This window comes from Eublepharis macularius, chromosome 8 (assembly GCF_028583425.1).
Source record: "Eublepharis macularius isolate TG4126 chromosome 8, MPM_Emac_v1.0, whole genome shotgun sequence".
NCBI classification, from domain to species: domain Eukaryota; kingdom Metazoa; phylum Chordata; class Lepidosauria; order Squamata; family Eublepharidae; genus Eublepharis; species Eublepharis macularius.
In genome coordinates this window covers 112,617,590-112,631,615 of record NC_072797.1, presented here as the reverse complement: position 1 = coordinate 112,631,615, position 14,026 = coordinate 112,617,590, and the positions used below count along the sequence as shown (strand labels likewise).

Sequence of the window (14,026 nt, the reverse complement as noted above, 5' to 3'; positions counted from 1 at the left end):
TGGGTCAGTATTGACTCAGTGCTGCACAAGGGACTACCTTTACCTTTACCTACTGTCCTTTAAGAAGACATTCCAATATGAAATATACATGCTTAGTTTACATGACAGAGAAACACAAAACTAAACATGAGAGCAAGAACATGTGTTAAACACGTAAGTAATTTGCAGGTTGAGCTGAACAGCGGGGAAGCTTTCAATGTATCCTCATCAGCCAGTGAAATCTTTTTTACAGCAGCTAGCCAGTTAAGTAATGTAGATACAGGAATGGCTAAAAACTCAGACCAATGCACTGGTTAAATTACACCTTCAATTACACCTTGATATTTCTGGGACTAGCAAATGCATCTGAGGATGGAATTTTGGCCCTCTTTTGTTGAAATCGAAAAAAGAAACTATAAACTCCTGTTCTAAATACAGCCTCACAGGACATCAACAGTATTCCAAAAACTAACACAAGTGGGGGTTTTTTACTTACATAAATGGCCAGGCCCTTTCAGCACCAGGCGAACATGCCGACTGCCATAGGGAATAGCAACCACAGTGTCATCCGCTGGAAGGGGGGGGAGGAGGAGGCAAAAACCACACATGGTCAACAAAAACAAAGGAAGCTCCCAATTTCCAAACAAGCAGTGAAAACAGTTCTTCATGGGAAAGTTGCAAGCAAAGTTTTTGCCAGCCAGAAAAGAAAAACACTGAAACCCAATGGCCCCTGAAGAAAAATAAAAGGCTAATAATGATGTGAAACAATTATGCTCTTCCTCATCTCACAAACTCTGTATTTCATTGTGTGCTGCATTACTAAACAAATGTTTTCAAGAGAAAGACAATTTTCTATTACATTTCACTGTGTCCATTTATAAAATAAATACCTTTATTTATAAAACGAATTCCAAATCAGTAGTAGTTATTTTAGCCTTCTGAAGATATTCTGTTCCTGTGAACTAGGAGTCCACCAGCTATGTGTATTGACCATATGGCAATGAACCTGTTTCTTTAGAGCTGTGCAACCCCATCTAGGACAGGAGACAAGACAACCCATTTCTCTGATCAGACCCTTCTACCACCAGTAGCACCTCCATCATGTTGGGATTAAGTTTGTTTGTTAGTCCTCATCCACTCCAAAACTACCTTCAAGTACCTGTTCACCATTCCCACAGCCTTGCTGGGATCTGCTGGCAGTGTGAGATAGAGTTGAGCGTAATCCACATATTGGTGGGAACTCACCTCAGATCTCCAGATGATCTCTCCCATGAGTTTTACATAAAAGTTGAAAAGCATGGAGGACAAGATGGAATCTCAAGGCACCCTGTAGGTCAGAGGTCATTGGCCAGAGCAGCAGTCCCCTAGCATCACACTCTGAATCTATCCTCTAAGTAGTACTGGAACTACTACAGAACAATGCCTCCCAGTCTAGTGTGACATAGTGGATGGAGTGGCAGACTAGGATGGTAAAGGGGGACACAGGTTCAAATCCCTACTTCTCCCATGGAAGCTTGCTGGGTGACCTTGGGCCCATCACAAACACTCCACCCAGTCTACTTCACAGGATTATCGTTGTATGAAAATGGAGGGGAGACAATGTACTTAGATTATGAGAATAATGTTCTAAGCCTCTTTGAGTTCTCAGCTGAGAAAAGTGGGATATAAATAAATAAATGCATAAATACATCCCAGTCTCAGTCTTGAAAGTTATAATGGATCCTCCTTCATTCCCCCACACTGAGGCAGATTTTCTTGCCAATATCCAAGTTTGCCTGTTTTGGCTGAGCACCCCTAGGGCCCAGAGCACCCAACCAACCCTTTCTGTTTACTTTTTCCCAGCAGGATTGATTTATTATGTGACTGAAGAAGGCGTGAGGACCCAGGCAGAATAAGAAAGAACTTTATTTAAAAGGTTTATTAATAACTTTGCAAAATAAAGAGAATAGTCAAGGTTGGTGAATAAACTAACACACCTTAACACGTCTAACTAGGCTGTTCTTAACTGTCTCCTGGGAACTGGCTTCCAACTGTTTCACCTCTGGATGAGGGATCACTCCGTCTGCAGCAGTCTCTCCTCAGCTATGCTTCCTAGGAGAGAACATCCTCCCCCTGTGGTGATGCCTTTTACCCCTTCTCTCAGCCACCATCCCCCTACTTCCCTGTTGGTGCAATTTTCCCTCAGAATCCCTTCTTACTAAATCACAGAGGCCAAAGGGAACCTGGGAAACGTAGACCCTGCAGCCACTTTAGTGCAGGCTTCCCCAGAACCACTAGGCCCAGGGCCATAACAACATCCAAGTCCAGAGGTATTTTGTTTAATACTTTGGATACAGCAACAACGTTTCCTCATAGAGTTCCATTTTACAACTCAAGTTTCCTGATGTTAGTTCAAAACTGTTTTCTGTTCACAACAGACCTGGAGTCCTCTTCAGAGCCAACCCCCTTTAGACACTGGGCAGGAATTAATCTTCTTCTCCTAAGAACAATGAACCCTTCACTTGGCTTGAACAGGAGTTTCTATTTACTCACTCACTCTTACCAAAACACCCCCCCCCCAATTCTATTGTGGCTGTGTAAACGAGTTTTGGATTGTGCTAGAATTCTTAACTAGAATTCTCCCTCACGAAATGGCCCGTATTGGGTCAGTGTTCGGCAGTGGAATCCTCCCCTGCCTGGCACTGACCCGATCCCTGCCGTATTGGCCCCAATCTGGGCCCAAAAAGGCCATTTTTTGCCATTTTGGGCCCCCTTGTGGGATTAGCAAATTTTTAGTGGAGACCTTGAATCAATAATGTAATTATAAATTAAGCTAGCAAGAGGAAAAGAATGGATTTTATGTTTTAAAGTAACTGGTCTCTGCTCTTTAGCCACCCCCCCCCCGTTTTCTCTAGTTGTTTATGACAGAAGAAATGTATGTCCTTGGGAATAGATAACTGAACATTCTTATGATGCAGAGGCAGAGACAAAGGGAAAATTGTAAGTCCTCCCCCTCTCCTCTTTGGAGGAAGAGTGTGTGTGTGTGAAAGTAAGGAGGGACTACTGTGAAGACAAAAAAGAGTAATAAAGCTGTCGCGAGAGTGAGAAATGGAGAATAGCCTATCCATAGGTGTAAAGAGATCACATGTTTTGTTTGAATGTGAGTTTCGTTTCTCCAAAATGATGTCATGAGCCCTTAAAAGAAGCATGTGCTCCTTTGTTCTGTGGTACATTCTAAGCTCATTTTGTAAGCTGGTACCCTATATTTGCAAATATACTCTGTTACAACAGCCCTTGTCTGTCTCATCTCTCTTTTGCTCAGAAGATTGGAAGGGGCAAAGGGGAAGAGCACAGTTTTGTGCAACACCCTTAGGCCTGGATTGGGGCTGAAATGGCCTGGACTGGGGCCTAAATGGCCCGGATCAGGTCAGTGCCAGCCGGGGGAACCCTCCCCTGCCCAAAACCAACCCAGTCCCAGCCGTTTCAGCCCCGATCTGGGCTCCAATGGGACCAAAATGGCCATTTTTGGTCATTTGGGGCCCATTTCTGCTGGGATCGGGCTGGAATGGCCGGGATCCAGTCGGTGCTGGGAAGGGGAACCCTCCCCTGCCCTGCACTGACCTGGCCATTTGGGGCCCGTTTCAGCCAGGGTCAGGGCCCAAACTACCAAGTTTGGGTCGGTGTCTGGTGGGGGACCCCTCCCCTGCCCAGCACTGACCCAATCTGGGCTGTTTTGGACTCGATCCTGCCCAAAACATGCCCAAATGGCCATTTTGAGCCATTTTGGGCCTGTTTTGGCCTGGATTGGGGCCAAAATGGCCCTGATCGGGCCACTGCCAGGTGGAGTAGCACTTCCCCATCTGGCAGCAGCCAAATCCTGGCCATTTTGGCCTGATTAACGGCCGTGGCATGTGCTAATGATTTATGCTAATGACTTCCTGAAGCTCCTTTTCTACAAAATGACCCCTGATGATCAACATAGCCTAATGTAGTGGTTAGAGTGTTGACCTAGGATCTGGGGTATCCAGAGTCAAATCCCCACTCTGCCATGGCAGATTGCTGGGTGATCTTTGGCCAGTCATACACACTCACCCTACCCTATCTCACATGGTTGTTGTGAGCATAAAATGGAGAAAGAGAGAATGTTGCAAGCCATTTTGAATCTCCTTTGGGGAGAAAAGTGGGGTATAAATAAAGTAAATAAAATTCTACAGGGCAAGAACTAGAAAGTAAACACTTGTTAAAAGCCTTTGCTAAGATCTGAGAGTCATTGTGACCCTTGATGTAGTTAGAGAGCTGATCTTGGAAGACTCAAGTAGTACCACTCTTGTGAGTTGACTTGATGATGCTAGGCAAGTCATTAACCTCAATTATGGTTCTGTAAACCGGGAATAATACTGGAATAATATGCATAGTTAGGACTGAGAGAAAACAGATAAAGTTGCATAGTTTAAAAGCGCCCGGTTAATTATTAGACATAGATGCTTAGTTGCCCAGCCTGAAATAAACAGAAAAACTAACATTTTAATTTTTCCTATTTCAAACCACCATCCAACACCATTTTGAGCTAACTTAGGCAAATCAGTTCACCCTTTAGCTGTTGTCTCCAGACAGAGAAAATAAAAATTGCAGCCATTTTTAAATCTTCCAAAATTTATCACTCCAACTTTAAAAGCAAGAAAGGGTGATAAAGAAATAACTGCTGGATCCCAGCTATAAATCCAAACACTTTTTAATCATTGCCACACATACTCGAAATCCTTATCATAACCTTACAAACTGACTAAGGAACTATTTTAAAGTACTTTTTGTTGTTCAGTGGTATCTTTTAGTACTCATAAGCATTAGAACAGGTCAGGGAAATTTTTACAGACCTTGGAGCACAAAAAATATGTTAATAAAAGTTAATGGAATGGGTCTGCTGAAAATAGAAAGTCTGTGTTTACCCACAGGTCACGCAAAGTGCAAGCAACAGCAAGCTTTCTATGTGAGCTTTTTTTGTTTTTGTTTCCTGTGAGTTCAACACAGTCATAAGGGGCTTCTGTTCTTCCTTCTCCTTATTCCCTTGCGAAAACAGGTCCAATGTCCACACTGTGAAAACTCTTCTCTAATTTTCTTTTGATTTGAAGTGTCCAAATTTATGTTCCTTTGGGAGCCAAATTTCTGAAGCACTGCTCAGTATTTATTCGAGTACCTTCTATAAGATTCAGCATTGCCCATCCTGTAGCCACCCTGATTGCCTCTCAATCATCATGGCTTCTTCTAAGCCAATAAATAAATAAATAAATAAATAAATAAATAAATAGTCTGCCACCGCAGAACCTTTTTCCTCCTTTGATCCTATGACATTTGCAAAACAGACAAGTTAATAACCCTTGCTGAGGAGGGTTGCGATCAGTTGGAACATCACTAAAGGAAAATCTCTTGCAACGCAAAGGCTTTTGGAACCACTTGGAATAATCCATTTAGACTTGGCACAAACCCAAGGTTAGAGAACATTTCAGCAAAGCTGTCCTTTTATCACCGCATGCCAGTGAGTTTTTGTGAGAAAGGGCCAGATAAGAACTGAACAGATGTGACCATGTGCCTACAGGGAAGGTTAAAGAATCAGAGACAGGAGCCTTCTTCGATCCAATGGTAGCAGCAAGCCCAGAGATTTTATTCAATTAAATTTCACTATCCAAATCCTGGTTAAATAAATCCACAATTTTGCCCCAAGCTCAGTGATTCAAACATTTCCAGATTTTAGAAGCATCACAGTAGCAAACCCTTTCCCACAGCTTCCTCAACAACAAGGTCTTCAGGATGTCCAATGCATTGCAAGTGAAAAGGTTAATTCATAGATCTCACATAGTTCAGAACATGAAACCTACTGTATCTGTGGCAAATGTATCTAGATAAATAAATCCAAAAGCAAGCTCAGAACTAATTTCAGATTCACTTCACTGACTTTAATCACATTCTTAAGATTTCAACTGTGCAATTTTAAAATTTATTTTATTTATATATTGGATTTATATCCCACCCTCCCTCAAAAGGTAACTTTTGAGGACTACTTCTCCTGTTGTTAATATAAAGGAGTATAGCTTGTTGGCACTGCAAAATCTGAAGAGGCCACGTATCGTGTGTGTGTGTGTGTGTGTGTGTGTGTGTGTGTGTGAGAGAGAGAGAGAGAGAGAGAGAGAGAACTTCAGTTACACTTAGGCTTTCCAGGTCCCTATACCCTCCTGGTGGGAGGGGGTGGACCTGGGTCTTACCTGGAGTTGTTTCCTCCACTGCTTTCAGGAAGTGACATCATGCTAACCACTCCCTAGCTTTGTGCAAGGCCAATTCTGGCTCATTCAGTGCCATAATTGGGTCCAGCAAAGAGTGGGAGTGTGCCCATGGCTGGCGCAATGACATCACTTTGGGAAGTAATGTCTTCGCGCCCCACTGAGAACATGCCTGGTGTGTGCTTTCCTGGGTTGTCTGCCAGTTTAGGGCAATCACTGGGTGTTTGCCACCTCCCACCAATTACTAGTGATCGGCAGGCAATGGAGCAAACCCCCAGGAGATTGTCCACCACTGGCAGGCAACTGGGAAGCCTAGTTACACTGGCCAAAAGAGTAAGCATGACACACCATGGCTATACCTAGTATATAAACTTCAGTTAATAAGTGAAAAGTCTGGAAAGCTCAAGACAAAAGAGATTCAATGAATAGCTTCTAGTCACTACACTCACCAGCTCTAATTCCTCATACCCATTTATATTAAAAAGTTGCAAATCCTTTGCAACCCATTTACTATTGCATTAACTTTCATGTTTGTTTGCTAAAGGAATTACCGAAGCTTTTTAGCTCAATTCTGGAAACAGTGATTTGCAAGCAGCATTCTGGACACTGTTTTGTTGCAAATAAAATGGCCATCAAAATCATTCTGGTTCACTTCCTGACATGGGTTGCCAGCCTCCGGGTTGTGACTGGAGATTTCCTGGAATTACAGCTGATCTCCAGCTGACAGAGATCAGTTCTGCTAGAGAAAATAGCTGCTTTGGAGTGTGGAGTTTATGGCATTATATCCTGCTGAGGCCTCTCTCCAAAACTCCACTCTCAAATCTCCAGGAATTACCCAACCCAGAGCTGGCAACCCTAGTGAAAGTATCAAGTCCTAGTACTGAATGCCCTTCCCTATTAATGGAAGGGAGACAGAGTACAAGATCAAACTATATGTGACATTTAAATACAGCCACAGAGGGCTCCAAATCGGATCATATTGGAAGAGAAGGGCTTTACATGTTCTCTGTGAAATTTTCTTATCATAAAACAGAAGTCCAGTGGTACCTTACAGACTAACATTTATTTTATGACAAGCTTTCATGAGTCAGTGCTTCATCAGATGCACTGGAGGGTAAATCCATCAGGCCAATTTATATACCCCTCCGGGATGGGATCTCAGATCAGAGACTGTTCAGAGAAAAGGTCAAGGGAAGTCCAGGACACACATCTCCTCCCACCCTGCTGTTTCTCTGTTGCTGACACCTCAGGGACTGATATACTACCACTAGGAATACTGAGATAATTGTTTCTGTCACAAGTGCTAACAGTGGCCGGGCTCCACACACTTCTTTTTTATTTGATCCTATCCTCCTCTTCCCTCCTCCTCCTCCTCCTCCCCTCAGCGATGCTCACAGAGCGAGAGGACAGAATTGAATGCAGATACAATGAGAAAATGAATTCAATGTGATGAACGCAGCAGTGCATTTGGAATGTTTTACAGAAAACTTTTCCAGTATATTTTTTTGGCACAGAAGCTGCTAGTACAAAGCATCGTAGAATGGATTCCCCGTTTTGTACAGCAGGATGCCTCTCCTATCTTCTTGCTACCTGCTTCACAGATGGTTCTTTCCAGGTACTGTTTCTTATGTGATAGTTATGAAGAAGGAAACACAGAAAGAAAGAAAAAAATCACCAAGAAAGCAAAAGTTGCTTCAGCGATGCCTTTTTGTGACCAAGAAAGCAGATAAGCAATAAAATGTTCTTTACATGCCTTCCTAAATGTAGCAGTGAAGACATCCTATGCATCCACACAGGTAGGACATTCCAAAGTATTGGACCTGCTACTGAAAAAGCCAATGACCTGGCTGTTGCCACTTGGACAGTCCTAAAAGAGCACCATAAGTAGAAGGATGTCTTAAGAACATAGCTGGCACGTTAGAGTATATTGGAAGACGGAATAGGTGGTTATAAGCTCTCTCTGTCCCAGAGGGGACTGCATTCGAATGACTAAGGTGGCACTTAAAGTAAGAGCTGGATCTAACAGCACAGGTAAGGTAGAATTCTGATCCTTAAGGGTGATACAACCCCAATGAGGCCAGGCGTAACACCTCCTCTAAAAAGGCAAACCTCCAACAATGGTACTATTTACAGATGCAAGTTTGGACAGAGATCCTCTTGGTTTAACCTTCCGAGCTAACGAGTAGATTTACTTTTGGACTCCACCAAAGAATTAAGTTTAAAAAATTACTTATAACCAGGGCTTTTTTTCAGGGGGAACGCAGGGGAACGGAGTTCCGGAACCTCTTGAAAATGGTCACATGGGACCAGCTCATTATAGATAAAATAACAGACAATTTATCGGCTAATCCCTCTACATCTAACTACTATGAAAAATGGTGGTCTTCCTTAGATTTTATCGACAAAACCGAAACACTTCCTCCCAACCATCTTTATCAAGATATATTGAAAGTCTAGCACGACAAACTAAACTATCTATACCACTATATTGTGAATACACCTCTGAAGATGCCAGCCACAGCTGCTGGCGAAACGTCAGGAACTACAATGCCAAGACCATGGCAATACAGCCCGGAAAATCCACAACAACCATCGTTCTCCGGCCGTGAAAGCCTTCGACGATTGTGGGGTGTTTTAAAACATGACCCAGGGAAAAATTCTCAGGCAGATTTATAACATACAGCATTCTGCAGCCACCAAGTTACACACTAGACCCAGCAAACTCTGCTGGCTTAGTGTTACACCTCAATTACCCAGACAGGTGAACTTCACCAAAGATCTGATACATTCACAGATTTTTAATCCATACTACTGTTAAACTAAGCCTTCTCTCTCATTCACAGCTTCCAAACTCTTAACCTGCCATTCATAAAACCTAACAGACTCAACCTCCCAAAGACAGATCATAACTTTCCCATTATTTATTTACTTACTTATGTGCTTCCTTTATTTTCTCCCCAATAGGGTTTCAAAGTGGCATACATCATTCTCCTCTCTTCCATTTTATCCTAACAGTTTGGGATTTGGGGGGCGGGGGTGGAGATCTGGGCATGAATCCTGGGATGGGATGGGTTTAGGGAATGTAGAGATCTCACTAGAACATAATGCCACAGATTCCACCTTCCAAAAAAGCCATTTTCTCCAGGGGAATTCATCTCTATTGTCTGGAGATAGTAATTTTGGAAGATCTCCAGGCCTCACCTGGAGGTTGACAACCTCAACTAACAACAACTCTGTGCTTATGTGACTATGCCATTTAGCCAGCAAGCTTCCTTGGCAGAATGGGGATTCCAACCCGTCTCTCCCAGATCCTAATCTGACATTCTAACCACTTACTACCCCTTGCCGCCTCTCAGCTGATAGTTTAAAGGGACCTGCTGCTTGCAACTCCCCAAACCCCAGCCCCACACTTACCTTGCCCTGTGGGACCATGGCCTCCTTCTCCCACAAGGGGCGGGAAGGCTGTTTTTGGCCTCTTCCACTGCTGCGTGGGCCTGCAGGGCAGCGGAGGAGGCTGAAAACAGCCTTCCCGCCCCTCAAATGGCCACTGCAGCAGCCATTTGAGGGGCAGGGGGGCCGTTTTCAGCTTCCTCCACTGTCCTGCAGGCCCGTGCAACAGCAGAGGAGGCCAAAAACGGCCTTCCCACCCCTCGAATGGCTACCGTGGCCATTGTTAAAATTAAGACTGTAATATGTCGCCTGATCCTGTTAGATCTCAGAAGCTAAGCAGATCCTGTTAGATCTCAGCCTTGGTTAGTAATTGGATGGGAAACCTCCATCAAAGAACAGGGTTGCAGAGGCAGGCAATGGCAAAACACTGCTGTTAGCCTCTTGCTATGAAAACCCCACCAAGGATCACTATAAGTAAACTATGACTTGATGGCATTCTCCACCACCAATATGTGGCACCAATCAATTAACAATGAAAAAGCCTCTTGCATGTTAAAAATAAAATACTGTTTAGAATGTTTATGTGGCACTCTCTAGAAAGTTAACCCAGACCTGTACTGGTTTAGTAAGATGATTAAAACAGCAAAAATGTTTAGCTCATAGACTAGGCATGGCAGATTTTTCCCCATTTTATTTTGGATTTACTATATTGTTTAGTAAGCTATCTTGAGGATCTTTTTGGCAGAAAGGTGGAATATGAATTTTAAAACATTATTTCTCAACAACAGTACTTTACATTTGCTACACCACGTATGGCTCTCTAGTACTTTATAACCATTTGCTTGTCTTTATGACCATTTGCTTGTCAGAATTATGTGGTGATAACTGGTATACCAAAAACTATAATTTGACACATTGAATGTTTTCCGCTGTTTGGTGACTGAAGGGTAATTCACATGACCTTCTTAGAATGGTAGGATATGACTGCCAGACATGTGGTTAACCATGAGTCCACACGGACACAACTGCAAGATTGTTTCAGCGCATGTCTAGATTGCTTGCCAGTTAGTGAGTGAATTGTCTCTCAGCTTATTGCAAGCTGGCCAAAATTTTTTGATAATATGGTGAATCAACTAGACAGGTTTCATCAGCACAGATTCAAAGTTCACCATACTCATCATAAGGCCATGTGATTTTGTCATCTGCCTGTTTGTGTTCAATGTATTTTCTTTTCTGAATGGTTTGATAACCAATTGTACTCTTGACTTATAGTGTACCCCTACACGAGCTGGCTTACTCCTACTTTCCTAGGAGTAAGCCACCTTGTATAGACTTGAATAAGATTCTGAGAAAACCTTAGGATTTCTCTACTGGTCTTGCTCAAGATCTCTCTCTCTCTCTCTCTCTCTCCGTTATGGTTCAAAAACCTACATGAAATACAAGAACCACGGGAGTGAAAAGCGGAAGAGCTGAGGGTACATGGGGGAGAGTGTAGAGAAACAAGCAGGACCAGGAGGTGAAGGGATTTCAAGATATGTGAGTGAGAAGAAATAGACTGAGATAGTGGAAGGGATCGAGACAACTACATTTATAGAGACTTGTCTGGTCTACACACACAACAGAATGAGGTGGAATCTTGAGTTGAAGAATGACTATATTATTTCAAACTGTATATATCTTTGAAAGCTCCCCTATGGAAAAATCTTCCCCAAAGTAGGAAAGTACCATAGTGGGAAGCATGTTGTGGTCGAACCTTTCTTTCTGATTCATAGAATCATAAAAAGGCACTTACATACTGGTTGAAAATTGAAATTCACTTGCATTTATTTACCCTATGGCATTGTTTATTGAAATGTCCTTGATAGTGGTGTACAGTTCGGGTTTCTGATTTGGGATAAATAACTGAATTGGACCTAATTTGTAAAGATTTAGGAATCCTGAATCAAAACTTTCCTAAGTGATTCGAGTCACTTCGGAAAGTTTCAGGCACGTTTAAACCCCCACGCCCTTGTTCCAGCTGACTTCTGGAGCAAGGGGGGGTTAAATTTTAAAGCGCCCTCCATGCCGCTCACGAGCGGTGTGGAGGACACTTTAGGCTTGCCCATTGCTCCAGCTGATTGGTGGGCACTGGTTTGCCACTTCAGGTTTCGGGTTATTCCGGATTGTTTTCCTGCTTCAGGTAAACCTGAAATGGGAAACCCAAAGCGGGAAACTATGCACACCCCTAGTCCTTGATACTGACTGTACTAATCTCTCCCTTGAGTTTCAGTGAGAAAGGCAGATTATAAATGACATAAATGAATATATATTCCCCACCTGCAATTTGAAGTGGTATAATCTACTGTACTTACTCAGGTTTCCACCATTTCATTCTGCTGCAGGTTATAGACCAGGCAAAATCAGTTGAGATTCTTTTTAAACATTCTCTTTAAATAAGCAAGTCTATGAAGAATAGAGCTGCTAATAAACTGAGTATTATTCTAACATTGCTATCCTGCTCTCTCTCCAAGGGTCCCTCCCCCATTTTAATCTCACCCACAGATTGGTGAGATAGATAATGGTGGATGAGAGGACATGAGAAAAAGATAGACTGGCTCAGTGGATGTTTAAATCTAGGTTTTCACAGTCTTGAGTCTAACAGACCATCTTCTATACCACACAGCTTGTTTCATTCTTTCAGCCTTACCATATGTACTGTTTCTCAGAAAAAGAGAACTACTCTTCACATTATTATTCCTCTTTACACTAGCAGACCTGTCCCATTTCAGCTAGTATACAAAAACACAGTACCAACTGTGGTTGTACGTTGAACTTTCTAACCACCATTCTGTTCTCCAAGGCAATAAGAACGATTTTGTAAACAATGTTGCCCACAAACCAAACATAAACAGATGGAATAAGATATTCAGCAGAAATGGGCACACACACCCTCATAAGAAATTACATGCTACTCTAGATGTTTAGGCCATGTACCAACATTTCTTTCTAAAATGAGAATATATACACACAGAGAGGTATAATATATACCTGGTTTTAGTTAAACTCCAGTCCAACTGACCAAAAGAATAAAGCAAGTATAGATGCTTTACATGCATGTTTACTTTTGGCTAGTGGGGGTAAGAAGCTAAACATACCATTTAACAGCAAGAGAACATGCCCATACTACAGATTACATTGAATCCATATGTAATGCTAGCCCCCTTTCCACAGCCCTTGGTAACCCTTCTCCTGGCAAGTCCTTTTCACCTTGCAGAATTCTAGAACCACAGTAAATGTGGGCCTGGGACACTGGTGGAAGTAAAATATCAAGAAGAAATTATATTTGTGTCATGATTCCTTCCTCCAAGGAGAAGGATACTTGGTTCTCCTTTTTTCTCCTCACAACAATCCTGTAAGGGGAGCAGGGGGGGAAGAGAGGGAGGAGCCCAAGTTCACTAAGCGCATTTTGTGGCTGAGTGTAAATTTTAACTCTGGTCTTTCTTCAACAGTTAAATCACTACATCTGAGTGGTTTTAAAAAGCATCAAGATGGCAGCTTGTAGGAGATTAATACTTAATTAGAGGAGTTTAGCAAAACTGCACATTGGAATTAATGAGAACAGACACAGTCACACTCCAGTTTAGCTCTATAAAATGCTTTACTACATAAAGGATAAAAATAGTGTTACATTGGTAGAAAATAAGAAATTGCTAACTGACTACATCTTTGCTATTAGAAGATAGTCCTAAGTAGACATGGGCATGAACCAAAAAAATTTAATGACTCTGCGGTTCGTGGTTCGGTGCCGATGACGATCCTGAAGTTGTGAACCGCAACGGACGTTTCCTGTTGCCAAACTGGTTCGCGGTTCGTGGTGCTCAGAACAGCCCCTGTTGCACTTAGAGAGCCCATATTCACAGGAAGTGTGTAGCAGGCTCTCCTCCAGCCAGCATCCAAGTTTGGTCAAGATTGCAATAGGGATCTTGGAGTTATACCCTCTCCAATCCGAGGCCCCCAGGAAACTCCGACAAAAATCCAAGCTCAATTATACTCTCTCTGTCTCTCCCCAAAGGCTAGCAAGTAGCAAGCAGCAGCTCTGTCACACTCCACTGCTAGCTGAAAGTGAAACCCAGCCTGAGAGCCCACTGCTATTTAGAAGCTGAGGACTCACTGAGAAATGCAGGAGGTCTGTGTTTGGCCGTCAAAGCAGTCTATCAGGGTTTGCAGGGATGAGATTGGATTGCCCGTGGCTACAGAACACCCCCCTCCCCCAGATGTCTTCTCCCAACTTGTAACTGCTTTGCAGTTCCATGGTTGGAAGGAAGACCTGCTGATCAAGGTAAGCTGGGCTTCCATTCGGGTTTCCAAGGCGACAGAAGGAGTGCAGACAGAGTTCAGGCATTCCCCCGGCTCCGTTGCCAGGGGAA

General features: G+C 42.9%; 1 protein-coding gene across 1 annotated transcript in view; it reads right to left on the bottom strand.

The window, feature by feature from the left end:
• The window catches only part of ADAMTSL1 (ADAMTS like 1), a 361,881-nt gene that overhangs the window by 206,477 nt on the left and 141,378 nt on the right, over nt 1–14,026 (bottom strand). The window contains exon 6 of the mRNA XM_054986918.1: nt 476–550. Within this exon, the coding sequence (XP_054842893.1) occupies nt 476–550 (75 nt within the window). The remainder of the gene's footprint in view (nt 1–475; nt 551–14,026) is intronic.